Source organism: Lucilia sericata, unplaced genomic scaffold (assembly GCF_015586225.1).
Source record: "Lucilia sericata isolate MDLA Ls3-8-SP2 unplaced genomic scaffold, ASM1558622v1 Contig001449F_arrow, whole genome shotgun sequence".
In the NCBI taxonomy this organism is placed as follows: domain Eukaryota; kingdom Metazoa; phylum Arthropoda; class Insecta; order Diptera; family Calliphoridae; genus Lucilia; species Lucilia sericata.
In genome coordinates, this window is record NW_023995379.1 from 1 (window position 1) to 12,500 (window position 12,500).

Genomic DNA, 12,500 nt, shown 5'->3' on the forward strand with positions numbered 1-12,500 from the left:
CTTTTGAAGCTAAAATTTTCAATTGGGCGGCATGAGGATTATTATCACTTTGGACATCAATAAATTGGGTAATTTCACGTAGCAAAAGTTTAACATTCATGGCTTCTTCAAAACGAGCCGTTATCCTTGGTCTGATTGGTCAGACAACGTTCGAGGGTGGTTAAAATAATGATCAGAGATTCAAAATAACAACGATCGGTTTCGTGACGATTTTGGATAGCCTAAAAAAAGTTATTGTTAAGTGTCGGAAAAGTTTATATGTTGGCAAAACTTACGGCTTCATTGACTCTTTGTAGCATTTTGGTAAGACCGGATATTACCAACGAAAAACGATAACGTGAAATGTGTATAAGACATCCCACCAATTGGTCTTGGCTCATTCTAGCCTGGGTGCCATGGGGTCCGGTTGTTTTGTTAGGAAGCTGGAAAGAAAGTAAAAATTTTTGTTTAATAGGTATATATTTTCATTTTATCGAAATTAAATTCAAGATTAATTAATCGCAAAATCCAAATTTTTTTCTAAATCGAAAATTTATAAATTTACCAAAATATTTCGCTAAATGGAATGTTTTTTTTTTTCAAAAAATTTTTACTAAAATTGAATTCCACCAAAAATTTCACTAAAAATAGTTCTAACAAAAGTTTTCACAAAATTTTAATTTCGCCAAAAATTTTCATTTAATTTTATTTAACCGAAAAGTTTCACTAAAATTTAATTTTACGACAATATGTACTCAAATTTCATTTCACTGAAAATTTTCACCCAAATTTCATAGAAAATTTTCACTAAAATTTCGTTTCATCGAAAATTTTTACAAAAAATTAATTTTACCAAAAAAAAAAAATGTCTCAAAAATTTAATTTTTACTAAAATTTATTACACCGAAAATTTTCACTAGAATTTTACTTCACCTAAATTTTCCCTAAAAGTTATTTTACCGAATATTTTCACTACTATCTAGATTTATCAATTTACCAAAAATGTTCACTAAATTTAATTATTTACTAAAAATTTAATCACAAAAAATTTTCAAAATTGTCTGATTCTCAATTTAACAATTATCCTACATTATTTAACATCACAAATCTATGTCAAAGTTTCAAAGCCTTTACAAAACAACAACAATACTAAACTCCCCCTTTTACAAAAGAAATCCACAAACGAAAACAACAACAAAGTGAAATAACAACCTTCAATTTACCTACATTTTTTGTTTACAAACAAATACTACGCATAAACACTCGCACAACCCCAATCTCTAGCGCACACACTCACTCAAAGCACACTCTTAACAAAAAAATTCATCAAAATACACGTGCAAAATTCATTCATTCCTTTCTTTCTCACTTCTGTCGGCATTTTCATTCATAAATTTCTCTCCACACAAAACGTAAACAAACGTTAAACGCGAAAAACAACTTCTCAAAACAATAACAAATCATCCATCTCACTCGCACACTCTTTCCAACTCGCTCACACAATTTTTTTCAATCGATACATCTGTATTACCCAAAAAAATCTTTTTTTTTTGCGTTTTTCACTTTACCATTTTGGGAGGAACCGTGATAGAATTTTTCAATTTTTTCACTTTACCTGATCTTCGAAACGGGCCAATAATGAATTGGCCCATTCGCCTGGTTTTTGTGTAGCCATTTCGTTAGGTTTTAATAATTATTTTACACTTTTTATAGCATTTTTTAACAAAAATTTAACAGAGCAACAAACAATTCTCCAAATTAACTATATCTACAGAAAATTTTCAATGTTGTGAAGTTGGTTGCAGTTGATTGTACTTTGAGTGTGGTTAACGCAGTGTGATTTTGAAAACAGCTGTTTAGTATAATATAACAAAAATAATCGCTAAAATGTATTAATATGTAAATGGTTTGAAAATTAGAGGAAGTTGTTAACGGAAGTTAATTAAAATGGCTGAATTTAGTTAATAACAAATCAATTAAATTATTTTATTAATGATTTAAATAATAAATTTAATATATTCCTAGGTTTTAATGAATTCATTGTTATGTATTAAGATTAATTTGTTAAAAACTGAGGTTTCTTTGATGAAACTATTTTGTTTACATTATTCGTAAATAATGTTACGTCGTTAGTTGGTTAGTAGTTAGTTAGTAGTTAGTTAGTTTTAGTTAGTTAGTTAGTTAGTTAGTTAGTTAGTAGTTAGTTAGTTAGTTAGTTAGTTAGTTAGTTAGTTAGTTAGTTAGTTAGTTAGTTAGTTAGTTAGTTAGTTAGTTAGTTAGTTAGTTAGTTAGTTAGTTAGTTAGTTAGTTAGTTAGTTAGTTAGTTAGTTAGTTAGTTAGTTAGTTAGTTAGTTAGTTAGTAGTTAGTAGTAGTAGTTAGTTAGTTAGTTAGTTAGTTAGTTAGTTAGTTAGTTAGTTAGTTAGTTAGTTAGTTAGTTAGTTAGTTAGTTAGTTAGTTAGTTAGTTAGTTAGTTAGTTAGTAGTTAGTTAGTTAGTTAGTTAGTTAGTTAGTTAGTTAGTTAGTTAGTTAGTTAGTTAGTTAGTTAGTTAGTTAGTTAGTTAGTTAGTTAGTTAGTTAGTTAGTTAGTTAGTTAGTTAGTTAGTTAGTTAGTTAGTTAGTTAGTTAGTTAGTTAGTTAGTTAGTTAGTTAGTTAGTTAGTTAGTTAGTTAGTTAGTTAGTTAGTTAGTTAGTTAGTTAGTTAGTTAGTTAGTTAGTTAGTTAGTTAGTTAGTTAGTTAGTTAGTTAGTTAGTTAGTAGTTAGTTAGTTAGTTAGTTAGTTAGTTAGTTAGTTAGTTAGTTAGTTAGTTAGTTAGTTAGTTAGTTAGTTAGTTAGTTAGTTAGTTAGTTAGTTAGTAGTTAGTTAGTTAGTTAGTTAGTTAGTTAGTTAGTTAGTTAGTTAGTTAGTTAGTTAGTTAGTTAGTTAGTTAGTTAGTTAGTTAGTTAGTTAGTTAGTAGTTAGTTAGTTAGTTAGTTAGTAGTTAGTTAGTAGTTAGTTAGTTAGTTAGTTAGTTAGTAGTTAGTTAGTTAGTTAGTTAGTTAGTAGTTAGTTAGTTAGTTAGTTAGTTAGTTAGTTAGTTAGTTAGTTAGTTAGTTAGTTAGTTAGTTAGTTAGTTAGTTAGTTAGTTAGTTAGTTAGTTAGTTAGTTAGTAGTAGTTAGTTAGTTAGTTAGTTAGTAGTTAGTTAGTTAGTAGTTAGTAGTTATTATCAAATTATCGAGAACTTTTGTTGAAATTGCAGTGGCAATAACGACGTTAGTTATAGTTTAGGTTTAGATTTCAATACTTATTGTAAATTTCTATGTAAGAAAGATTCAATAAATAATAACTAAAATGAAAAAAAAAGTTAGTTAGTTAGTTAGTTAGTTAGTTATACTTAAAAAGACCCTCACTTAAATACCAGTGTTAAAGTAAATAAATGTTTTACTAAACAAAGAGAAGAATTCAATATTTACACACTGTAATTATTTCAACTCAAAGCTAATGGAATGTAGCTTTTATTTCCCATCTCCACTCAATGGAATGGGGAAAACAAAGCTTTTTTAAAAATGAAAAAAATGTGGACGACTTTAAACTTTAAACCAGCTTTTAATGTTTCAAGTCGAAATCGTATTAAAACAGTTTAACGCGAATAGTCAAATCGAAAAGTTATTTAAAATTTGAAGCGGTGTTTTGAATTGGCTTCATTCAAATCAAAAAGTGTTGTTGGTTTATAAAAAAAATAAAATAAAAAATCTAAAAAATATATACATATAAAAAACCAAAAGATAACATTTAACAAATAATTAAGTACTTTTTCGCAATTGTACATAGTTTATACACATACATACGATTTATTTTTGGAGAGGACCGACCGGTTTAACGGAGCTCAAACAAGTGCTTATATCATCGTCAACAGCAGTAACTGAAGGCGAGATTTTAAACTGCAACTACAACAAAACGCACTTTTAAACTCAACCAGTAACAACAACGAAAAAAAGTAAAGAAAATTAAGAAAAAATTAAATAAAAACATTTTAACATTTTGCAATGACTATTGGCAAATAGACATAAAATCAGGCTTGAATTGAACTGTTTTGGGATTTCTTATGATTTTTAGTTGTTGTTGTCTCCATTATTTATTTGTCGTTTCTTTGTAATTATTTTTTTGGTTTTGTTGTTGTATATTATTACGAAAATTGTTTTTGTTTGTTATATTTGTCTGTGCAAAAACAACAACAACAAGAAAAAAGCTCCTCCATTGTTATTACTGATGGCCTTTAACGACGACAAACGTACCTCTCTATCCAACGATCAATCAATATTTTGATTTCAATATACTTTTTTTAATTCAAACCTAATTCAAATGCATTTATTAAATTTGTATGTAAATGTATGTACATATTTATAATACATATTTACCTATATACACTTTATATACAAAATTATTTTTTTCTTTATATTTTATATATAATTATGGAAAAACCCCGTAATTAAATCTGTGACGTTATGTCTATGATTATCAACATGATCTTATGGGGTAATTAGTGATATTTTTAAAGTGTTACTTTTTTAAGATTCATTCTTTAGAAACAAGTATTAAGATCAAATGTGTTGGTGGTACTTTTTGCAGCACAAATTAAGTTCCTTTTAAAGCGATTTAAATTTTTGTTAAGCAATGTTTGCAAAAATTTATTTTAATTAGACTCATCGGTTGATATTGATTTCACAGTGATCTTTTTAGATTTTACGGTCATTTATTCCGTAATTAAACAGGCTACAGACTAGACTATAGACTAGACTATAGACTATATTATAGACTAGACTATAGACTATATTATAGACTAGACTATAGACTAGACTATAGACTAGACTATAGACTAGACTATAGTCTAGTCTATAGTCTAGTCTATAGTCTAGTCTATAGTCTAGTCTAGACTATAGACTAGACTATAGACTAGACTATAGACTAGACTAGACTAGACTAGACTATAGACTAGACTATAGACTAGACTATAGACTAGACTATAGACTAGACTATAGACTAGACTATAGACTAGACTATAGACTAGACTATAGGCTAGACTATAGACTAGACTATAGACTAGATTATAGACTAGACTATAGTCTAGGCTATAGGATAGATTATAGACTAGACTATAGTCTAGGATATAGACTAGATTATAGACTAGACTCTACTATACACATTTAGATGGCATAAACTTTATAAATAAAGCTGTTCAAAAGTCTCAAATATGGTAAATGAGGGGGGGGGTATACTGTACGATATCTCGAAAATCTGATGAGGTGGGGATATTACCATTCTTTTCGATTCGAGATACATTTAAGATTTCTGATCTTAATCTGTTAAATCTAGAATCAGTGCAAATTATCTTTCTCTTTGAAGGTCCCTTCATCGGTCATGATCGAAGCACGTTATTTTTAATGCGGTTATTTTTAATGTGATATGGACATTTCGGTCTTATTGTTTCTGAGTCATTTGCTCAGATTATTAAAACGTTCAAAAAACAGGGATTTTTCAAAATTTAGGCCTCGATATCTGAAAAACCTGATAAGGTGGAGAAATTTCGATTCGGATTCAGCGTAGCTTAATACCTTAGAAAATAGTATTTTAGTCTTTGGGTTAAAAATTTGTTAGCCTGTATAATCGGGCAAAAATTATACCCCGATTTTAAGATCCAATAAATCAATACAACAATTTAATTTAGTATCAAAGCACAATAACACAAAAAGTATGTTTCTAAAAAATTCAATATCTTTTTTCCAAGTTGCGGGTAATCACCCGGCAAGAATATCTTAAAATAAATTAGAATTACTGTGTTCTTTTTTCTATTTCTTCAGAAACCATTAATGTTTAACATATTTATAAACTGATAAAAAGTAAAAACAAACCATGAATTATTTAAATTAAAAATGGAATTTAAATGATTTTTTAAACCCCCTTTAAAATATCCCCTTTTTAGAATTTTTTTTTAAGTAGGTACTTTTTTGATCCCCTTTTTTAAATGAAACTGCTCTTCTGTAGTTGGCGCTTTATTTAATTTCTGAAATTATGAATATGTATTAAAATATTCTCACTATCAATTGACCTTCATTATTTATGGTTTATCAGTTTATTTTTGTGCTATTTGCGACAACTTTGACTTTTTTTTTTTTTGCTCATTACTGTCATAGACGTTTCATTTTGAAATGTTTTAAATTTGTCGTGGTTATTATTATTAAGTTGTGTGATATTTTAGTTTAGCTTTTAATCATTTCGGAATTCCCAAAACACTTAATGTGGGCATAAGATAAAGCTCGACTCTAATGTCTTGGGTAATTAATAGTATAATAAGCCATTTACAACAGCTGAGATTCTTTCAACGGGGTTTTTAAAAATTAAGTATTCATTAGCATTCTACTAATTAAGGGGTATTGAGAATTTAAAATATTCAGTAAAAGGGTCTAAGAGTTGAAACTTATTCTATTCTAAGCAATTTTAAAGACTATTTGCACTTGAAATTCACTTAAAAAATTCTGGGGTTTTGAAAATTAAACTTTCAATTTAGACTTCAGAAACTTTATTCATGATTAGAAATTTTTCCATTAAACATTTCTGATTTTTTTGTTAAAACTTTCTGAAGCGCAAACGTTTCTTCCTTTCATAACAATTATATTAATTAATGACCCTCGCAATCCCTCGTTTATGCCATGACGGCTTTATTTTCTTTTAACACTTTCCAGTTGACCTCTTTTTTTCTCCATTTTTATTGTTCATTTTCAACTTTCGCATTTTTTTTGTTAATTTATAAATTCCCCATTGTTTTTAATACTTCCGCTTGAAATTTCCTGCAAAAAAAAAATCACAACTGATAGTTAAAAAAAGCTTCCCCCAAAAAACAAAGCGATGCTGTTGCGGCTGGTAGTCATGCGTTATAGTTTTGTTTACTCGTATTTAATATGCGCATGTGCGGCTGACTCATTTCAGACACTGACTCCATACACAGTGATTAAATCATGTCAAACTACTAAACTTTTAAAAGTTAATATTTTTTGTAAAAAGCTGACATAAAGGGGGAAATCTCAAACATAAATAAATATTTTTTTATTTATTTATTTTTACTCCGTGATTCATAAAAAATAAAGAAGTTTAAATTACTTCACTTTAAAACGTATGACAATTTGGAATGTCACATACAAAGGTGATTTGTTTAACGGTTTATTTGACAGAAAAAGTTTTTTTATTGTATTTATAAAATTTGTAATCCGGTTTTAAATTTTTTGGGAAAAAATGCCTACTTGTTATGCAAAACAATTAACTGATATTGTTATAACAATAAAAAATTAAACAAATTTGTTACAAAAATTTCAAATGTCAAAATACCGGCATATTTTAATTCTGGATACATTTAAGAATTCTGATCTTTATCTGTAGAATCTAGAACCATTCCCTCAAATTAAACCAAAAATTATCTGTCTCTCTGAAAGGCCCATGAACTAGAACTGAACTAGAACTGAACTTGAACTGAACTAGAACTGAACTAGAACTGAACTAGAACTGAACTAGAACTGAACTAGAACTGAACTAGAACTGAACTAGAACTGAACTAGAACTGAACTAGAACTGAACTGGAACTGAACTAGAACTGAACTAGAACTGAACTAGAACTGAACTAGAACTGAACTAGAACTGAACTAGAACTGAACTAGAACTGAACTAGAACTGAACTAGAACTGAACTAGAACTAAACTAAAACTGAACAAGAACTGAACTAGAACTGAACTAGAACTGAACTAGAACTAGAACTGAACTAGAACTGAACTAGAACTGAACTAGAACTGAACTAGGACTGAACTAGAACTGAACTAGAACTGAACTAGAACTGAACTAGAACTGAACTAGAACTGAACTGGAACTGAACTAGAACTGAACTAGAACTGAACTAGAACTGAACTAGAACTGAACTAGAACTGAACTAGAACTGAACTAGAACTGAACTAGAACTAGAACTGAACTAGAACTGAACTAGAACTGAACTAGAACTGAACTAGAACTGAACTAGAACTGAACTAGAACTGAACTAGAACTGAACTAGAACTGAACTAGAACTGAACTAGAACTGAACTAGAACTGAACTAGAACTGAACTAGAACTGAACTAGAACTGAACTAGAACTGAACTAGAACTGAACTAGAACTGAACTAGAACTGAACTAGAACTGAACTAGAACTGAACTAGAACTGAACTAGAACTGAACTAGAACTGAACTAGAACTGAACTAGAACTGAACTAGAACTGAACTAGAACTGAACTAGAACTGAACTAGAACTGAACTAGAACTGAACTAGAACTGAACTAGAACTGAACTAGAACTGAACTAGAACTGAACTAGAACTGAACTAGAACTGAACTAGAACTGAACTAGAACTGAACTAGAACTGAACTAGAACTGAACTAGAACTGAACTAGAACTGAACTAGAACTGAACTAGAACTGAACTAGAACTGAACTAGAACTGAACTAGAACTGAACTAGAACTGAACTAGAACTGACTAGAACTGACTAGAACTGAACTAGAACTGAACTAGAACTGGACTAGAACTGAACTAGAACTGAACTAGAACTGGACTAGAACTGAACTAGAACTGAACTAGAACTGAACTAGAACTGAACTAGAACTGAACTAGAACTGAACTAGAACTGAACTAGAACTGAACTAGAACTGAACTAGAACTGAACTAGAACTGAACTAGAACTGAACTAGAACTGAACTAGAACTGAACTAGAACTGAACTAGAACTGAACTAGAACTGAACTAGAACTGAACTAGAACTGAACTAGAACTGAACTAGAACTGAACTAGAACTGAACTAGAACTGAACTAGAACTGAACTAGAACTGAACTAGAACTGAACTAGAACTGAACTAGAACTGAACTAGAACTGAACTAGAACTGAACTAGAACTGAACTAGAACTGAACTAGAACTGAACTAGAACTGAACTAGAACTGAACTAGAACTGAACTAGAACTGAACCACAACTGAACTAAAACTGAAATAGAATTAAACTTTCATCCATAAAAAACACAGTTATGAAATTGCGAAACCTGTTTCTACCGCCAACTTGTCATCAAATGGATTGGTGTCAGTTCTACTCTGTCTGGAGATGTTTAAGAACTTATCGGAGATTTTTCTAATGCTGACAAGAACAAATGCTTTCCCCATGATAGAATCTGGGTTCCAATGTTTTAAAATGAAATTCTAATGACTAATTTTTGGATGCCTTTTTCCAAGAGATGTCTTAAAAGTGATATTCTCTATCAAAAGATAAATCGGAGTATTTATGATGGCACTAACTGATTTCTTTCATAACGTAACGATAACATGATATTAGGATAATGGGACTAAATTGTTTAACAAGATTTTTTTGAGGTAAAATTATTGTAAACTTTCAATTTAAATTATCTTTACAACTTTGTTGCAGTTATTATTCAAATAAATTGATATGGATCAGTGGATTTAACTATGTTGTAGTTTTTATATCTCATTTTTAATAGAATTCACTATTCTATCAATATTATTATATCATTAGAATTTGTTTATTATTAATGAGAAAACAAAAATTTAATTTTAAAATACTACGTGCAAAAATTTATTTCTTTAACAATTAAACTTTACTGATTTATAGTTAGTACTAAAAAAATTTTAAACTTTCCAACAATTTGCAACTTACAAAGTTTATGCAATTCATTGAAGATGATTCATACCTTCTTTGGTTGTTTTTAAACCCACATTAAAAAACAAAACAAAAAAACTCAGTCACTTGGAAAAAATGCTTGCAATTTCTCAAGACTTTGGCCAGTTAAGCTTAGTTTAACATGTTAATCGAATGCAACTAAGTAAAACTACTTTCACTTTCCGTCAACAAAATTAAAATTGGTTTTTATTGCAAATTTTTCTTCTTCATTTGCGTCATTGCAATCGTTTTTATATTACTTCGTCTGATCGTAGCAAAAATGCATTGTTTTGAAATATGACTAACAATTAATTATACAAATAATTATGAAGAAAAAAAAATCAATGGAAATATATTGATAAGTTCAATCGAATTTGTTGCGGCAGGGATTTCCAATAATTTGTAGCACACAAGGCTTTTAATTGGGTTTTCGGCTTCCCCAGTATAACCCACCAAACACCCCCAAAAAGAAATATTAGAAATTTAAGCACGTTTTTTTGTTCATAAGCTTGGTAAAGTTTATTAAAATATTTAAATATTTGTAAATATTGTTTGTTTACTTATTGTTAAACGTTAGGAGTGGGAACTTTAAGCGTTCAATAAACCACAGCTTTAACAACACGTCCCCGATTTTTAAAGCCACACATAGTCAAGGTCATGTTTTGTCTGTTTCGATTTGATCGTGGATCATGCACACATTCAATACAATTGGGATTTTTAATAAGTTATGCGCACAAACATGATTAACCATCTGTCTGTTTGTATTTGAAAAATACTATTTAACAATTTCTGGGAATTTATGTATAATTGAGTTTCAATAGTTTAGCAGCCAAGTCATTGCCGTTTTGCAGTTCAAAAGCCTGAGTTTGCCAAAATAAAGTCAATGATCATTATGATTAAAACATTAACAAAATCTTAAATCTATTTTTTAAATTACTTGTTAGCCATGAAATTATTTCTAACTGGTTTCCTGTGCACGGTGCTGGTGGCTTTTGGTAAAGCCCAAGATAATGGTTGCTTTTCGGCCAATGATGTGGGTGCCATGCCCAAGAATATACGCTCGGAGTTATATCGTGGTCAACAGGAGTTTACTTTGGCCATGTTAGAGGCCATTCAAAAAGCCACTCCTAATGAAAATGTGTTCTTCTCTCCCTACTCCACTTTCCATGCTTTGCTTTTGGCCTATTTTGGTGCCAATGGCAATACGGAAAAGGAATTGGTGCAGGCTTTACGTTTGCAATGGGCCAAGAATAAGAAACACATTAACAATGCCTATCGCTTGGAAAAACAGACACGTTTCACTAGAGCCAAAAACTCCTCGGTGGAATTTGCCTCGGCCGATAAAATATACTTTGACAAGAGTATTAATGTATCACCCTGTCTCAGTGAAAACTTCCCCGATGAATTGGAAAAATTGGACTTTAGAAATAATGCTGAAGCCAGCAGAATGAACATTAATCATTGGATTGCCGAAATCACACGCAATGAAATCCCCGAAATGTTAAATCCCGGGGATGTTACCACCGAAAGTGAAATGGTTTTGGCTAATGCTGCCTACTTCAAGGGTCAATGGTCGGATAAGTTTGATCCTAAAGATACTAAACAGGAAATCTTCTATACCTCCCCCAGCCAACATTCATTTGTGCCCATGATGCACAAACGTGGTACCTTTAACTTGGCCATTGATGAACAAATTGGTGCTCATGTCTTACAAATGCCCTATATGACTTCTAATGATGAGAACAAGGACTCCGATATTTCCATGGTCATTATATTGCCTCCCTTCCAATCGGGTTTGGATGAGGTTTTGTCGAAATTGAAACCTGATACTTTGGAAAATGCTTTGAAGGACAGTATGCCCAGAGAAATTGATATTTCGTTGCCTAAGTTTAAGTTTGAACAAAATTTGGAATTGGTACCGGTAAGTAAGGGGATTTGATTCCAGGAGTTTTTAATGAAAAAAAGTACTAATTTTTCACCACTTCTATAGATCCTCCGTAAATTGGGCATTAACTCTTTGTTCGAGCACAATGCCGATTTAACTGGTTTCTCTGCTGAATCTCAATTGAAAGTGGGTGATGCCAAACATGTAGCCAAAATCAAGGTGGACGAAGAGGGTAGTACAGCTGCGGCCGCCACAGTGTTGTTCAGTTTCCGTTCTGCACGTCCCGTTGAACCCACCAAATTCGAGTGCAATCATCCATTTTTGTTCCTAATCTATGATCACACCTCTAAGGCTGTACTATTCACCGGTATCTATCGGGATCCCAAGACACAAAAGTAAATCTCTTCGAGTGTTTGTCTGTGTGTGTATGTGCGTAGAGTAGGAAGTAAATTATTATTGTTATTTAATCAAAACCACTTCTCTTCTGTAATTCTCTACTAATTATTCTCTACTTTTTATATGAAAAAAAAAAAAAAAATTTAAATATTGCAACTAAATACTACTCTTTTAATTTAAAACAAAAAACTACGTGATTCATTTATTTGAGTTCTTTCTTTTTTTATAATTATTATTATTATTTTATTAATTTTATGCTGTTTTTATTTTATGTATATTTTTTTATTTAATTAATTATTAATTTGTATGAGTATTTTATAAGTTTTTTTTTTTTTTTGGAAAATAAATTATAAACAATATGATGACCATTAATTATTTGATTTTATTTTTCTATAATTTGTATTACAAAAAAAAAAGTAAACAAATTGTAAGGAAATCATTTTATTTAATTTTACTATTGAACTTAAATAAATAAAATAATAAATAAACAATATTTAATGCGGAATTATTGTTGCATGTTATTGTTTA

The 12,500-nt window shown here is 30.0% G+C and overlaps 2 protein-coding genes across 2 annotated transcripts; one reads left to right on the top strand and one right to left on the bottom strand.

The window, feature by feature from the left end:
- Positions 1–118: 118 nt before the first annotated feature.
- LOC119611430 (neurofibromin-like) lies at positions 119–1,752 on the bottom strand (the record flags this gene model as incomplete). The annotated part of the gene is made up of 3 exons (XM_037967002.1): positions 1,595–1,752; positions 276–422; positions 119–221 (listed from the first exon to the last, which is right to left on the bottom strand). Coding segments are annotated over exons 1-3 (310 nt in total), but the record flags the coding sequence as incomplete, so codon positions are not given.
- A 1,826-nt stretch (positions 1,753–3,578) lies between these two features.
- Positions 3,579–12,135, top strand: LOC119611431 (serine protease inhibitor 88Ea). The gene is made up of 3 exons (XM_037967003.1): positions 3,579–3,955; positions 10,636–11,612; positions 11,682–12,135. Exons 2-3 carry the CDS (start codon positions 10,638–10,640, stop codon positions 11,973–11,975), a joined length of 1,269 nt encoding a protein of 422 aa, XP_037822931.1. The 5' UTR covers positions 3,579–3,955; positions 10,636–10,637; the 3' UTR covers positions 11,976–12,135.
- The last annotated feature ends 365 nt before the right edge of the window (positions 12,136–12,500 follow it).

Bases quoted from the DNA above. Each gene is read 5' to 3' on its own strand.
- LOC119611431 (XM_037967003.1), top strand. From the start codon at position 10,638: ATGAAATTATTTCTAACTGGTTTCCTGTGCACGGTGCTGGTGGCTTTT. The intron at 11,613-11,681 runs GTAAGTAAGGGG...CCACTTCTATAG, and splicing joins AAAATTTGGAATTGGTACCG to ATCCTCCGTAAATTGGGCAT.